The sequence below is a fragment of the Neophocaena asiaeorientalis genome, unplaced genomic scaffold (genome assembly GCF_003031525.2).
Source record: "Neophocaena asiaeorientalis asiaeorientalis breed wild unplaced genomic scaffold, Neophocaena_asiaeorientalis_V1.1 scaffold273, whole genome shotgun sequence".
Taxonomy (NCBI): Eukaryota; Metazoa; Chordata; class Mammalia; order Artiodactyla; family Phocoenidae; genus Neophocaena; species Neophocaena asiaeorientalis.
The window spans coordinates 47,605-64,500 of record NW_020171827.1 but is presented as its reverse complement, the minus strand read 5'-3'; the positions used below and the strand labels follow the sequence as shown (position 1 = coordinate 64,500).

General features: G+C 40.8%; 1 protein-coding gene across 1 annotated transcript in view; it reads right to left on the bottom strand.

The window, feature by feature from the left end:
- The window catches only part of CDKAL1 (CDKAL1 threonylcarbamoyladenosine tRNA methylthiotransferase), a 624,055-nt gene extending 614,645 nt beyond the window's left edge, over positions 1–9,410 (bottom strand). The window contains exons 1-2 of the mRNA XM_024740415.1: positions 9,328–9,410; positions 8,452–8,495 (exon numbers count right to left, since the gene is read on the bottom strand). Coding sequence (XP_024596183.1) covers positions 8,452–8,495; positions 9,328–9,380 — 97 coding nt within the window. The 5' untranslated portion in view covers positions 9,381–9,410. The remainder of the gene's footprint in view (positions 1–8,451; positions 8,496–9,327) is intronic.
- Positions 9,411–16,896: the final 7,486 nt, after the last annotated feature.

Sequence of the window (16,896 nt, the reverse complement as noted above, 5' to 3'; positions counted from 1 at the left end):
TCTCCATCAGAGCTCTTGGGTGACCAGGTGTACTGTCAATGAGCAGTTAATATTTTCAAAGGAATGTTTTTTCTAGACAGTAGGTCTCAATAGTGGGCTTAAAGTATTCAGTAAACCATGTCATAAACAGATGTGCTGTCATCCAGGCTTTGTTGTTCCATTTACAGAGCACAGGCAGGGAAGATTTAGTAGAAGTCTTAAGGGCCCTAGGATTTCCGGAACGGTAAATGAGCACTGGCTTCAACTTATCATTATCAGCTGTATTAGCCCCGACAAGAGAGTCAGTCTGTGCTTTGAAGTTTTGAAACCAGGCACTGAGCCACTGTAATTATCTCAGCTAGATCGTCTGGACCTTCTGGGTAACTTGCTGCAGCTTCTCCATCAGCACTTGCTTCTTCACCTTGCACTTTTACATATGGAGACGGCTTCTTTCCTTAAATCTCATGAACCAACCTCTGCTAGCTTCAAACGTTTCTTCTGTAGCTTCCTCACCTCCATCAGCCTGCACCGAATTGAACAGAGTCAGGGCCTTGCTCAGGATTAGGCTTTGGCTTAAGGGAACGTTGCAGCTGGTTTGATCTTCTATCCACACCACTCAAACTTTCTCCATATCAGCAATAAGCCTGTTTTGCTTTTTTATCATCCATGTGTTCACTGGAGGATCTGTTTTAATATCCCTCAAGAACTCTTCCTTTACATTCACAATTTGGCTAACTGGCACAAGAAGCCTAGCTTTCAGGCTATCTCGGCTTCCTCATTAAGCTTAATCACTTCTAGTTTATTTAAACTGAGAGACACGCAATTCTTCCTTTCACTTGGACACCTAGAGGCCACTGTCAGGTTATTGACTGGCCTAATTTCAGTATTGGTGAGTCTCAGGGAATAAGGAGGCACGAGGAAAGGGGGAGAGATGGGGGAAGGGCCAGTTGGTTTAAGTAGGAGCACACATTTACCAATAAAGTTCGCTATCTCATACAGGCGTAGTTCAAGGCGCCCCAAAACAATTACAAGAGTAACAAAGATAAATGATTACAGATCACCATAACAAATACAACAATAACGAAAGAGTTTGAAATACTGCGAGAATTACCAAAATGTGGCACAGAGACACAGAGTAAATGCTGTTGGAAAAATGGCACCGACAGACATGCTGGATGCCAGGTTGCCACAAAGCTTCAATGTGTAAAAACAAAAAAAGGCAACATCTGCGAAGCACAGGAAAACGAGGTCTGCCGACACTTGAGGACACTTACCGGCAGACCTCCACCAATACTGTGTCCAGACAGGAAGCAAGGGCTTCACAGCATCATCTCATTAACCATTCACAACAACTCCAGGAGGTAGGTGGCGGTGTTATGCTCACTTTAAAGAGTAATCCAGGGAATTCCCTGGCTGTCCAGTGGTTAGGACTCCGCACTCTCACTGCCGAGGGCCTGGGTTCCATCCCTGGTCGGGGAACTAAAATCCCATAAGCCGCGTGGCACAGCCAAATAAAAAAAAAAAAATGAAGAGTGATCTAAAACACAGAGAAGCTAACTTACCCAGAGCAGCTCAAAGACTCCACAGTAGATGAGCCTGAGCCCACGTGCTGTGCGAGACTCTACGGCCTACTTAATTACCCGGAACGACCACTTTTCATCCGGGTCGCCTAAACCAGTTACGGGTCCTACACTCTCCTCTGGTCTCGAGTCTTTCTGATGAATTTTCCTTCTCTTCATTTGTCAGATACCCATCTTTCCATTAACAGAGCATTTCCAGCCAGGCTCATTTTGTGCCCTTGGCTGTAATGCACTCTTTACAAGTATGACAAACTAGGCCCTGTAAATCAGACAAATCTGTGTTCAAATCTCAGCTAGCTTTACATTGCTTAGAAGAACACAAGATCAGAAATAGCCCAGATGGCAATCAGTCAAGAACTGTTCAAATGATAGTGAACACCCGTACCACGTGGTCAGAGTAGGACTGTCAGTCACAGGCCTCCTCCTTCCCCAGATGCAGCCATGGCACATGAGACCCATTGCCAGAATAATTCATCCTCTGGGCCACAACGATTGGTGCAGGTTTGGACGTGACAAGCCGAGCCAATGAGAATCATCACGAGAACTTCTATGCCAGGGCTAACAGGAGAGCTGGCTTCTCTTTCACTGAAGTGACTACGTTAGGAGCCTGTCAACTTGAGGATACTGGGGGCCATCTTGCCTGCCACAAAGCAGAAACCTACCCAAGGCAGGAAAGCCTTCTAAGAGCTGGAGAGACAACGAGCAATACTGACATTATTTGAGCAACTGGGTCCAACCAATGCCTGCAGCCGGATGCAGCCCTGCCCTGCCCAGTCACGTGAGCTAATAAATTCCCTCTGTGGCTCAAATTCACTTGAGTTCGGGCTTCTGTTCTTGCGAACGAGAGCCCTGGCCGACTCAGCAAACTACAGGTAAGGTGAAATGAACTAGGTTAGTCTTTCCCAAATTCGTTCTATTTATTGACTATCAGTGAAGACACAGTTCTGTGGTCAAATAAATTTGGGACAGTCTGCGTCTTACAGGCTCCCAGTATGCATTAGTAGAGCAAAGACTGGGAAGCGCTGCGGTAAAGAAACTTAAACTCGCTGATCTTAGGAGTTTTCTGAAAACTAATTTCTCACAGATCTCCTGTTCATGAGGCTGCAGACGGTACTGAAAACAGAAGGCCTGAATGAAGCCAACCCTCAGACCCCCTCCCACATCCTGTACACATGGATGACTTCATTCTCTTACCGGGAAATGGGTCTTTGCCCACATATCAATCTGTTACAGTGAATGAACTGCCCACCCCCCTTAGAGCAATCCCTCTACTCTGACCTGCTCCAGCACAGAATTCCAGCCATGCTTCCTCTTCTTGCATCATCACTAATTGTCTCTTTACTGAATCATTACTATCTGGGTATAAACATACTGTTATTTCTCCCATTTGAAAAACAAAAACCTTATCCTGGACCCCACTTCCTCTACCTACTAACTCCACCACATTTCTCTCCTTTAAAAGAAAACTCCTGGGCTTCCCTGGTGGTGCAGTGGTTGAGAGGCCGCCTGCTGGTGCAGGGGACACGTGTTCGTGCCCGGTCTGGGAGGATCCCACATGCCGCGGAGCGGCCGGGCCCGTGGGCTATGGCCGCTGAGCCTGCGCGTCTGGAGCCTGTGTTCCTCAATGGGAGAGGCCACAACAATGAGAGGCCCACGTACCGCAAAAAAAAAAAGAAAAGAAAGAAAAGAAAAGTCCTTGCAAGAACTGTCTCCAATTTCCCCCTCCCATTCTCTACTAAACCGGGCTTTCACCCCAACCACTCCACCAAAACTGCTGTCCTGATTTCAGTGACTCACAACAGTGTACACGGTGGTCAATTCTCAGCCATCTCGCCTGACCCGGTCTGCAGCATCTGACACTACGGTCCATGCTTTCCCTCCTAAAGCGATCTTCTTCACTGGCTCCTGGAATCCCACATTCTGAGTTCTCCTCCTACCACGTCAACCACTCCCCAAGTCTCCTTTGCTGGTTCCTCCTCAACTCTCCAACTTCTCAATGTCGGAATGCCCCCAGGGCTCCGTTACAGGACTTCTCTTCTCTAGTTACAGACACACCCTAGGTGATCTCATCCAGTCCCAAGGCCTTGCAATACCAACTGTATGCTTATGTGACCAGCCCCAGTCCTCCCCTGAACTTCAGGCTCAGATGTCCAACTGCCTATTCAACACGCCTGCTTGAATGTCTAATAGTTACTTCAGAATTAAAAGGTCAAAAACAAAACTCTTGATCCTCTCCCCACCTTACCCCACCTGCAACCAACAACATCACACCAGATCCTCCCAGAACTTTCCCCATCTCGCTTGAAGGCAATCCCAACCTTCCACCCACTCAGGCCAAAAATCCTGGATCCATCCCTGACTCGTCTCTTTCCTTCACCCTAAATCCAACCCACCAACAAAAGCCTGCTGGCTTGACCTTCCAAATATATTCAGAATCTACTTCTGACCGTACCCACTGTTACATTCTTGGTCCAAACCAACAGTAACTCTTGACTGGATTACTGTAATAGTCACCCTGCTTCTACCCTTAATTCCCAAAAGACACTTGCAGCACGTAAGCCAGGGATCCCTTTAAAACCTAAATTCTTCTCAGGCTTCTGATCAAAACCTTCCCTTGGTATTCCACCTCAGAGTAAAAAGCCCCAGAGTAAAAACTGCTACAGAGTTCTACTCGGACATAATCAGCTTCCTGTTACCTCTGGGACCCCACTTCCTACCGCTCTCCCCTCTCACTCCACTCGGCCACACGGGCACCCTGGCTAGTTCACACTCACCAGGCACACACTCATCTCAAGGTCTTCGTCTTGCCTGGAATGCCTTCAAGTCCTTTGGGACTTTTTTCAAATGTCACCAGTGAGGCCTTCCTGAGCAACTCCCACCTCACCACGTACACACGCCTCCTATCCGCCTTCCCCGCCTTGTTTCCTTACCACAGCAGTTCACCACCTGCTTAGATATTACAGGGGAGCAAACGTGCCACCCCAAAATGTCTGCCTGCCATGCAGATTATTTTGAGCTGAAAACAATCAAGGACCAAAAGATTCAGGAAGAAACTCTGACCTTCCCCATAAATGCCTAAAAGAATGTAAACAGAGCACCTGTTCCAGGAAGGGAGTAATCACCACAGATTAACTAGAGTATGAACTACATGTGCGCAGACAGGGAGGAACCTAGCAAAGTCTGTTTGTTAAAATTCCTCTGTTACCAAACATTTGCTTTTCCATGGCATGGCAACTGCCTTCCTCCCCTCTGAGGTCCCAAACCACTACCCACAAGACCCTTTTGTCTTTAGCTGAAGACAGAAGGGTTTAAGGCAACGGTTTCAACCACTTGGGAGAGTTACTGTTTGCCTGGGTCTCCCATGTATACGTTATTAAACTTTCGTTTGATTAGCCTCCTGTTAATCTGTCAGTTTAATTCTTAGACCAGCCAGAAGAACCTAGAAGGGTAGAGGAAAACTTCTTCCTCCATGAAAATATCTTCATTATTTTGTTACTATCTCTTTCTGCTTGGATTTGAGGTAAAGGCTTTTGGGTGCTTTGTTCACTGCTTTATCCCAGGTGGTGCCTAGAACTGTCTAGCACACTGCAGCTTCTCAATAAATACTTTTTACTGTACACTACCCAGTCTAACAAAATATGCCCCCTCTGCTACCTCCCACTCTACCCCAACTGTAATAATTTTTCAGACATTCTCTGAGCAGGCCAAACTAGCTTCTGACTCAGGGCCTTCACACTTGCTGTTCCTCTGCCTTGAATATCATCCCCAGATATTCGTATGCCTTGCTGCCTACTTCTCTACTCAAATGACACCTTGGAGAGGCCTTTTCCTAATCACCCTATCTAAAATAAGCACACACTGACTAGGCATCCCACACATTCTCACCGGCCTCTAACCCACTTTACGCTTCATTTTTCTTCATAACACTTACCTACCTGACTCCAGGTAGGTATATAAGTGCATCTGTCTTTCTCACTACAGTGTAAGCGCCATAAGAACAAGGGTGTCATCTCTTTTTCACCACTGTATCTACAACACCTGTAACAATGCCTAGCACACAGCAGGCGCAGAATATCTGTTGAATGAATGGATACATAAACACTTGCTTAAGCTGAATTTAGCTAGCCTTTCTATAACACAGGAGGAAATTCTTACAGTAGGTGGGAAGGTGAAATAAATACCTAACCCCTACGGCTTCTTCTATAAACTATGATTCTATGAAATAACAAAGTTAAGTGAGAAAGGCTAAGACCAGGTAGTGCCTTTCAATGTTACTAAAGAACTACTGAAGGATTATAAATTGAATGACATATTTTAATTTTTTTTAATTACACAATATTTACATCCCATACACAATTGCTTATGGATCCACTGAAGGGAAACAGTATGGAAGAAGAGAGATGAGAGGGGTCCGTCCACTGCAGTAGACATACAATATCAGAGTTAGGGAAGCAAGGAACACTGCTAAGCCTCTTATTTTACAGAACTGAAGTCCAGAGGAGCTAAAAGATTTGTCCACTGATAGAGCTAAAATTAGAACCTAGGCCCTGTCTCAACACCAAGCTCTCCCCACATGGCTCTGCCTCATTGGCAAAGCACAAATAATACAAGAGTCTAAGGCAACCCTAAGAAAGAAAAACATTCCAGAAAAAAATGGGCAAAGGCAAAACCGGCAACACACTTAAGAAATGTAAATAGCCGTTCAGCATAGGAAAGAATGCTCAAACACACTAAGGGCATGTGTTTAAACAAGGAGTTATTTTCCATCTACCCCACTGATAACAAAGACTGACAAACACCCAACTGTTAGCAGAAAGCATGGTAAAACTGACATACCCTTTCTGAAGGGCAATCTGGCAATACATATCAAACTTTAAAATATATATCCTTTTGCCCAGCAATTCCATTTCCAGAAATTCACTCTAGGGAGACAAGAGAGACAAATACATAATGTAGAGGTTCCTAAACCTGGCTGCATATAATATGCACCTGAACAAACTCACTCATCACTATTAATCAGCTTAAGCTCTTACTGCCAACAAACTGGTAAATGGAATTGTTAGCCTTCAGAAATTATTAAATAAGTGAATAATAATGAAAGTTTGAGAATAAAAGGAAAACAAGATAGTAGTTAAATGGAACAACAGGATCGTATAAAGTTTTTTCTCAAAGGTAGAGGAAATCAAGTTTAATAAAGGAAATAAAAACAGTAAGTGAAAAAAGGAGATATTGAAAATGATGAAGAGAGAATAATATAGAGTACTGGTTATTTACAGAGGTGATTTATTAGGAGACCTTTAGAACAGCAAATACCCAGGCCCCATTCTCCAGAGTGGAATTTGAGGATGGGAAGGTAAAACCTGCCCAGGTGGTTCCACTATACACCTCTGATTGAGAACCACTGTTCTCCTACAGCAAAGGTTCTCAGGCTTGAGTGTTCATTATGGTCACCTGAGGAGCGATGGAAAATTACCGACAACTGAGCCCTGCACTAGTTGAATCAATCGCTAGAACGGAGCCTGGACATCAGTATTTTTTTAAACTTTCCAGTAATTCTCATATGTGTCGCCACAGTTGTGAACCAAAGTCCTACACCAGTAGTTTTCACAGTGCGGTTCCCACACCAGCACAATTAGGGTCACTGGGGAACTTGTTAGAAATGAGAAGTCTGGGGTCCCACCCAAAATCTACTGAACCAGATACTCTGAGTAAAGCTCAGCAATCTTTAACACGCCCTCCAGGTGACTGTGATGTGCACTACAGTTTGAGAATCACTGTCCTAGAGTTATTCTTTCATAAAAATCATCCAGAATGCTTGTCAAAAATGTATTACCTGGTCAGCTGATTTTCAACAAGGGTGCCAAGAAAATTCAATGGGGAGAAGAGTAGTGTTTTCAACAAATGGTGCTGGGACAACTGGATAGCCACATGCAAAGAATGAAGTTGGATTCCTACTTCACATCACATACAAAAATTAACTCAAATTGATTGCAGACCTAAATTTAAGAACTAATGCTATAAAAATCTTAGAAGATAAGATAGGTGTAAATGTTCATAACATTAGATTAAGCACTGGTTTCTTAGTTATGACACCAAAAGAATAAGCAACAAAAGAAAAAACAGACTGGACTTACATGTCAGACTTTCATATTTAAGACTTTCATGCTTCAAAGGACACCATCAAGAAAGTGAAAAGAGACCTCATACAATTGGAGAAAATATTTGCAAATCAAATGTCTGATAAAGATCTGGTATCAGAATACATATAGAACACTTACAACTCAACAACAGAAAAATAACCCAATGAAAAAAGGATTTGAACAGACATTTCTCCAAAGAAGATATACAAATGACCAATAACATGATGAGATGTCAACATCATTAGCTATCAAGAAAATACAAATCAAAATCACAATGAGACACCACTTCACACACACTAGGATGGCTAGAATAAAAAAGACAGAGAACAACAATGTTGATGAGGTTGTGCATTAGCTCACCCAGAGAAAGAGAACAGAATTTCTTCTAATTGGAAAGAGGACAGGACCAAGCCTTAAGGAACTCCATGTTTACCTGCCATACAGAAGAGAACCAGCCTATAATGGAGATCAAGAAGAAGCCACTAGAGAAGAAGAAAATCAGTGGGTCACAAAAGAAAAAGGAAGCGAGCATGTGAAAGACGGTGGACACAGTGAGCGCTGCTTAATGCAGGTAATGCAAAGTTAAGTAAAATGAATGAAAACGTTTCTTGGATTTAGTGATAGGGAGATCTTGGCGTTTCCAGATAATGATGGTGGCAAAATCACTAAGAAATTAAAATTAGGTTACCTTTCTGCACGTTATAATATGTAACACGTCACTCCAACATAAAAGGCTTAAAATAAATGAGTACCTTGATTATTCGCAATTAGTCTCAAATCTTCTTGAAAGATGAGTCTGGAAAATGAAAACTGATTAGAAAAAGCAAGCTCGCAACAACTTCACAAAACCACGGTAAGGGCTCTTTAAAACTACCTAAAAGGGATTAAACTCCATAAAGGCTACTTCATACATCAGGGTTAATGATGTTCCATATTACTCCCAATTTCTTTCTGATTAGGCCAGGTGTGTTAACATCTGCCACATTTGCTATGACTAAGATCCAGCGTCTGGCAGTAGTTAATAAATACTATCCAGCACTACAACACGTCTGCGTGATTCAAGTAATACCGAGAACTACATAACAGAAATATGGCAATTAAGTAAGTATCCACATCACCTGACACACCAAAGACACGTATCGTCCCGAGATTCAGAAAGGTTTTATCAGTAAACAAGAAAGAAAAGTGAAAAATCAAGACACCTGATCTTCAGACCAACTTCAGTTTAAATGTCTGAGATACAGCTCTGTGAAAGCTAGGTAACTGTGAAAGCCTTGTCCCGTCCCACAAACTCACTAACGCAGAAAGTGGTAAAACGAATGAAGTTAGATTTGACAATACGAAACGAGTTCCCTTAAATACTCCTTACAGCCCTGCAGCACATAAGGCCAAAGACCCGTCCTCACTTCTGGCAGCGCTACCTGCCTCCCAATTACCCCAGCTCAGCCGGTTAAGTTCCCTTTTAACTGCGAAACAAACCAGCAAACCTCCCGGGAAAGACTAAAACTGGGGAAACAAGGCTCCGCCGTAAAAGGAACTCTGGCCAAACTCTGCCCCACACTGATCCACCCGCCACCCTTACCCAGCAGTCACGAAATAACAAGCCAGCCAAAAGTAAGAGAACCTACACGCCACTCTCCGGAAACTGCAGCGACTTTAGATGGAGCTCGCCATGACACATACGTCCCGCCACGCTCTTTTACGCATGCTCGCAGACGGTGGCCCAGAGAGATCAAATTACTGGAAGTGCGCGTTCAGGTTCAACTTGGTTTAGTAATGATTTCATTTAACGATTCTTTTGGTTGCCAGAACGAAAATAATACCTTCAAGACCTTGAGTTCTTAGAATCGTTTAATAGCTAACTTCTCCTGAGCTCTTACTACGTGTCGAATATTGTGTTCAGAGCTTTCCATAAACATTATCTCCTCATTTACTATTATACTTATTTTACGAAAGAGGAAACTGGGAGTTTAATTACGTGCCCAGAGTGATTCTGGTAGTAGTGACTGTCCTGTGTGCTAAACCCAACTCTGCCGGACTCCCAGAGAATCTGCTGTTTTCATTACATTTTACCAGCTTCCTCGACCTTTTGTGAAAAGAGGTCATATTAAAGAAAATGGAGAAGGGTAAAAAGATAACAGTTGGATTAAACTTAATATAGATCATTTAACACCAAGCAAGGTTTTTTGTTGTTTTTTGTTTGTTGGTTGGTTGGTTTTAATGCTTAGAAGACAGTCTAGGAGCAGCAGTTTAGCAGAGAAAGACAACTTTCATGGAGTATATACAGATTCTGACCTGGTTACCTTACATGAGTTATCTCACCTTATTGTTCTTTACCCCAGACACTGACCTTGTTTACCAGAAAAGCATTTCCACTTTAGAAAGTGAAGACAATAACCATGAAAGGAAGTCGAAATTATGCGTGACTCTGGGTTTCACAGTGATTTGGGGCAATTGACTTATTTTGTAAATGACTTTCCTAGTGCATTTCCCTCTAGCTAAAATGGCACGCTTTGCTCATCCAAAAAAAAAAATCTGAACTGTGACCTAAGGTCCACAGCAGTCTTCACGCAGCTGAATTAGAATTGTGTGCTTATGTTGCCCCATCTCTTTCACTAGACCAAAAGTAGGCCCTGGGTCACCTTCTTCTTGGTGGTCATCCCACTGCCTAGCTCATAACCTTGCACTTAATAGCCTCTCAATAAACATGTTGAATCAATGAATGATTGTACCCCTTCTCCCCAAGATCTGGTTAAGTTCAAACAAATTTCACTGAGTGCATACCATATGATATGCACTTGCTGGATGCTGGAGCTAGAAAAGAAGAAAGACACTCCCTACCACTCTTTTAGGCTACTGCAAGGATATAGCTTCAGTAGAGAATAGCAATCCCTATGGAAGATGAACGCAAGAGGCCTGTGGAGCACAACAGAGAGATCAGGACTTCCCCCAGGGGTGAAGTGAGGGAAATGGACAAAGGTATTCCACGCTGGGGAGACAGTGAGGGCCAATGCATGGGGGCCTGAAACTATAAACTATTGTACATTATAAAAGCAAAAAAGAGTAAAGTTGGATGATAGCAGAGAAGGCTGGAAAGGAAAGTGCAGGGATCAGATTAAGGTGAGCCTTGTTTGCTAAAATAAAGACATTAGACCTAATCCTGGATGTATTGGGTAGCATGAAAATGTCTGAGCAGAATATTCTCTCAGGAGGATGGGTTTGAGGACAACATTTCACACATGAAAAAAATAGTGAAAAGCCTAAATCAAGTTGTTGGCTGTGAGCAATGGGAAAATGAAAAGGGAGGACGGAAGAGACTGAGGAGGTAAAATCAGCAGGACTTAGAGATTGATAGGTGTAGATGAGGATACAAGGAAGTTTCCAAGTTTGGGGATAAAGCAACTGACACCAGTACTTCTTTGGTGAAATCTGTCTCTTTAGGCAGTTTTAATCTGAATTATTTGAAAAGCCAGTGACACTACCTCTAGGAATTTAACTTATGGAAATGCTCACAGTTATACAAAATGACATATGTGCCAGATTATTCTTTGAAAGATTGCTTGCAATAGCAAAAGACTGAAAACTCTCTCTGGCTTCTCAGTAGGGAATTGGTTAAATATCTTTATGCTGTCTACAGCTCCTGAAAAAGAAAAAGTTTGCATTTAATGCACTATCTATTCTTAAGTGGAAAAAGAAATTTGCAACATAGTGCATAGAGTGTATGACTATAGTTATAACTACAGTTTTAGACATGTATAAAATCTGTGGCAGAATATATAAATAATTGGTAATGGAGTCATGTCTCTGGGAAAAGGAACTGAGTGGCTAAAGGAAGATTTGCTTTTCCCTGTATATCATTTTGTACCTTTTATTTTTGGACCATGAAGATGTATTATTTATTCAAAAAATAAGTGGATGCATTTTATAAATGACATTTGATAATTTATAATTTAGTGGTTTATCTGTTACACTGTAATATTTTATTTCATATGAATATTTAAATTTTAAATCTTTTTATTATAAGATACACATAACATAAAATTTACCATTTTAACCGTTTTTAAGTGTACAGTTCAGTAGCACTGAGTACATTCACATTTTTGTGCAGCCATCCATCTCCAGAACATTTTCATCTCCCCAAACTTAAACCCTCAACCTGTTAAACAGTAAGTCCCTAATCCCCCTTTTCCCCAGCCCCTGATGACCACCATTCTACTTTCTGTCTGTATGAATCTGACTACTATAGGTTCCTCATATAAGGGGAATCATACTGTATTTGTCCTTTTGTTACTGGCTTAATTCACTTAGTATAATGTCTTTGAGGTTCATCAGTGTTGTAGCATGTCAAATATCCTTTCTTTTTAAGGCTAAATGATATTCCATGGTATGTATATACCACATTTTGTTTACAAATTTTAAATATTTATGCCTTGTTTCTCAAATTAGATTGTAAACTTCATAAGAATAGACGCTCCATATTGTTGTTTTTTCAGCCAACAATATAATATTAAATGCTTTATAAATGTTGGTGGTAGACAAACCAATTCGTGTATACAAAGACATGCTAAAAATGCAAGTGAATCTATAAAGTAATAGTAAAACCTAACATTTTTTGAGAACTTATATGTGTGTGCCCGTGACCATCCTAAGCCCTCTATGTGAATTATCAAATGTTTTCATCACAATGACTCTGTAAGTGATCCTATAAATAAGGAGTATTACTATTACCCTCATTATCCCCTTTTTACAGAGGAGAAAACTGAAGCTCAAACAGTCTGACTTCAGGGACTTTTTTTTTTTTTTACTCTATACTTCAGAAGAAAGAAACGGTATACTTTCATTAAAAATGTGAAATTTCAAATAAAGAAAAACATTGGAGAGAAAAAAGAAAAGAATGATAAGGGAAACGTGCAAAAAATCTATAAACCTTCAGAGTAATTAACTCAATCTTAATATTCTTTACAGTGAAAATCGAAGAGAAAATGTGGGCAATAATGAAGTTAGAGAATTCTTACCATCTCAGCCACTAATCAAGAAAGAATAAAATAAAGTTATAAAAATTTAGGAGCACAGGAACTTCCCTGGTGGCGCAGTGGTTAAGAATCCGCCTGCCAGTGCAGGGGACACAGGTTGGAGCCCCGGTCCGGGAAGATCCCACATGCCACAGAGCAACTAAACCTGTGCTCCACAACTACTGAGCCTTTGTGCCACAACTACTGAAGCCCGTGTGCCCTAGAGCCTGTGCTCTGCAACAAGAGAAGCCACCACAATGAGAAGCCTGCGCACCGCAACAAAGAACAGCCCCTGCTCGCCGCAACTAGAGAAAGCCTGCACGCAGCGATGAAGAACCAACGCAAAAATAAAAACCAAAAAATAAATTAATTAATTTTTTAAAAATTTAAGAGTACATATCTTATTTTTGGGTTTCTTTGTTGTTTTTAGGAGCACATATTTTAGATTTAGCTTATGATTTGAGTAATTAGCTAATGTACTTATAAATTTGTTCCAATCAGTACCTTTTTATGATAAATAAATCACGCATTTAATTCACTCTTGAAAAATGATAAGTGTATATGAAATTTTCTGTGTAGAATATTAGATAAGTTTAGTAGAATGAAATTTAAAATGGATTAATCTATTATATATGAGATAAGAAAAGTATGTGTTCTCAATTTTTAAAGTTCAGCAGGTCAACATGTATTATGCAAATATATTATTTATGTTAGCTTCCCACAGCATGTGGTGGAAAGCTAACTGGAATTTCTTAATTCCAAAAGGATGAGGGGACACATGAAAATTAATGCTAGACCCAGGGATTTTTATTGGATCTGATAAATTGTCAGAATAAATTCCCCAGCTGGACACCATACAACTAAAGCAGTTTTTAAGCAAGGCTTTTCAGGTGTTTGTTTTCATAAAGGATTAAAAATAAGGAAATAAGTTTGGAGATTATCACAGTGGTCTAAATATGAAACCAAGAAGAAAGATGGTGATTGTAGAAATAGAGAAAAAAGAAAGGATACAAGAACGGTCAAAAGAAAATTTGCCCCAAAGAGGTGAATGCTTCAATGTAGAGGATAAAAGGGAAGGACACTGATGTTCTTAAATAAACTGAGAAAAGATTATATAAAACATGATGTGAAATAAATTAACCTGCTGTTGTCTTTGGGCTAATGCTGAATTTTCTCCATGTAATCTAACCACTAGAGGTCAGAGTGCTATACTTCTAATGTCAACTATTCTATCAATTTACACAAATTGGTTTGGCTCATTTCTGTAATTAATTGTATCTTTTCCTTCTCCCACTCTCACTATGGGTGGTTTGGGGGCTGTTTCTGTGGCCCAGGCCAAAGCCACGAGATCACCACATTCCCTTGCCTCAGGGCAGGTAACCCATGCCAGGCCAGAGTGAATTCTGGGCTCTCAGTCGAGTGGGAGAATCTGTGGTTGGAGCTTCCAGGACCACCACGTGGAGAACACCTGCCTGAGACCCAGGCTATTTCGGAGGAAAGTAGAGCTGAGCGATGTAGGGAGAAATCAATAAGTTCTGAGGACAGCTGTAAGCCCCCTACATCCACATGCCTGGAGCTAGATTTACTTCTGAGCTCTTCAGTTCTGTGAACAAGTAAATCCCCCCTTTTTATCCCTGAAGCTAATTTGAGTGGGTTTCTTTCACTTTCAACCAAGAGTCCTGGCTCATCTTATTTTTACATATTCTCTTAACTTTTAAACAATTTATAACAGTTGTCTAACTCCCTGATTGGGAAAGAGGCATATGATGTTTTCTCTGTCCTTCAGTAATACATGACTCAAATAACAAACTTACTGAGTTATATAATAATATATTTATTGAGTATATACAATGCACCAAGGATGGTTTTAACACTCGGGGGAAAAAAAAAAAAAAAACAGACCAAGATCTCAGCCCTCTGAACAGTTCATATGACAGCAGGTAGAGATAGATAATACATAATAAATATGATATAAATAAAAATTATATATTGTGTTCAGAGGTGATAAAATGGCCAAAAATTTGCTGCAGATTAAGGAGAACCAAGAGTGAGGATTGCAATTTTTAAGATGGACTTGAAATTTTTAAGCCTACATTGGTAGGCTCATTGAGAAAAAGACCTTTAGGCAAAAGCTTGAAAAAGATGAGAAGGTTAGCAAAGGAATGTGTGGGGAAAGAGCATTCAAGTAAAAGGCACCAGCCAGTGGAGAGCCTCTAAGGGAAGAGCACACCTGCCATGTTCAAGAGATAGCAGGGTCCATCAGCAGATGAATGGATAAAGATGTGGTATATATATATGATGGAATACAACTCAGCCATAAAAAAGAATGAAATTTTGCCATTTGCAACAACATGGATGGACCTGGAGAGTACTATTATGTTTAGTGAAATAAGTCAGACAGAGAAAGACAAATACTCTCTATGATACCACTTATACGTGGACTCTAAAAAATAAAACTAGTTAATATAACAAAAAAGAAACAGACTCAGGTATTAGAGAACAAACGAGTGGTTACCAGTGGGGAGAGGGAAGTGGGGGAGGGGCAAGACAAGGGCAGGGGATTAAGAGGAACAAACTACTCTGTATAAAATAAATAAGCTATGAGGATATATCGTACAACACAGGGAGTACAGCCCATATTTTATAACTATAAGTGGAGTATAACCTTTAAAAATTGTGAATCAATATTCTTGTATGTTGTACACCTGAAGCTTACATAGTATTGTAAATCAACTATACCACAAGAAAAATAAATACATAAATAATTTTTTTAAAAAGAGAGAGAGAGAGCAGGAAGGTCAGAGTGGTTGGAATGGAGTAAGAAATAGGAAAAGATGTCACAGAGTGAACAAAACCAGATCATGTGTGGCCTCATGGGCCACAGTCAGAACTCTGGCTTTTACTCTGGAAGAAATGGGAGGCTTCAGAAGGTTTTGAGAGGAGGGGTGGATCGAGGATGTCAGTTGGAAAGCTGTTGCAATAATCCAGGCAGGTACTGACGGCATCCTGGACTAGGGAGGCAAGAGGAGGAGGTGATAAGAAGTGGTTAGATTCTGGACATATTTGAGGATGCAACCCATAGAATTTCCTGTAGACTGGATTTAGGGTATAAGAGAAAAAAAGAGAAATAAAGGATGCTGACTTCCAAGTTTTGGGCCTGGACTATAAGAAGAATGAAATTGCTATCAATGGAGATGGAATAGATTGCAGAAGGGGGAAATCAGGTTTCAGTATATTCTTAATTTGTTTGCCTTTTATTATTTTTTTCTTTTGAAATAACTTTAGATTTTTTTAAGTTGCAAAATTATTACAATTAATTCATGTATAACCTTCGCCCAGCTTCCCCAGATGATAACATTTTACATAACCAAAGAATAATTATCAACACCAGGAAATTAACATTGATATGATACTATTAACATTGATATGATACCCAATCTAGGACAGTTCTTCATTCTTCCTTTGTCTTTCCTGACTTTGACACTTTTGAAGAATACAGATCAGTTATTTTGTAAAATGTCCCACAAGTTGAGTTGGTCTGATGTTTGCTGATGACTAAATTCAGGTTATGAATTTTTGGCAATACTACTACAGAAGTGATGCTGTGCCCCTCTCAGCCCATCATATCAGGGAGGTACATGATGTTTATAGGTCTCATTTACCAGTGATGTACCTTGAACATGGCCTCTGCAATGTAACGTTACTATTTTCCCATTATTATTAGTAAGTGTCTCGTGGGAAGATACTTTGAGAGTATATAAGTGTCCTGTTTCCCAGAGTGTATTTGCCCACCATTTTAGCATCCCTTAATGATTCTGGTAGACAAGAATTATTACTGTGCTATTTGACAAATGGTAATTTTCCATTTCCATTACTCATTCTACTTTTATTATTAAGTGAGCTTGGCCAAACCATTGGCCTTCAGGTTAGCATCTGTGTTCTTTTGACATATCTGCTTTTTTTTTTTTTTTTTGGCTGCACCATGCGGCTTGTGGGATTTTAGTTCCCTCGCCAGGGATTGAACCTGGGCCCTTGGCAGTGAGAGTGCGGAGTCCTAACCCCTGGACTGCCAGGGAATTCCTGCTTTTTTTTTTTTTTTTTTTTGGCACTTCTTTATTTTCTGGCTCCACAAGATGCCCTAGGCTCATCTTGCACTTTCTCTGCCCTATCCCTGGAATCAGCCAG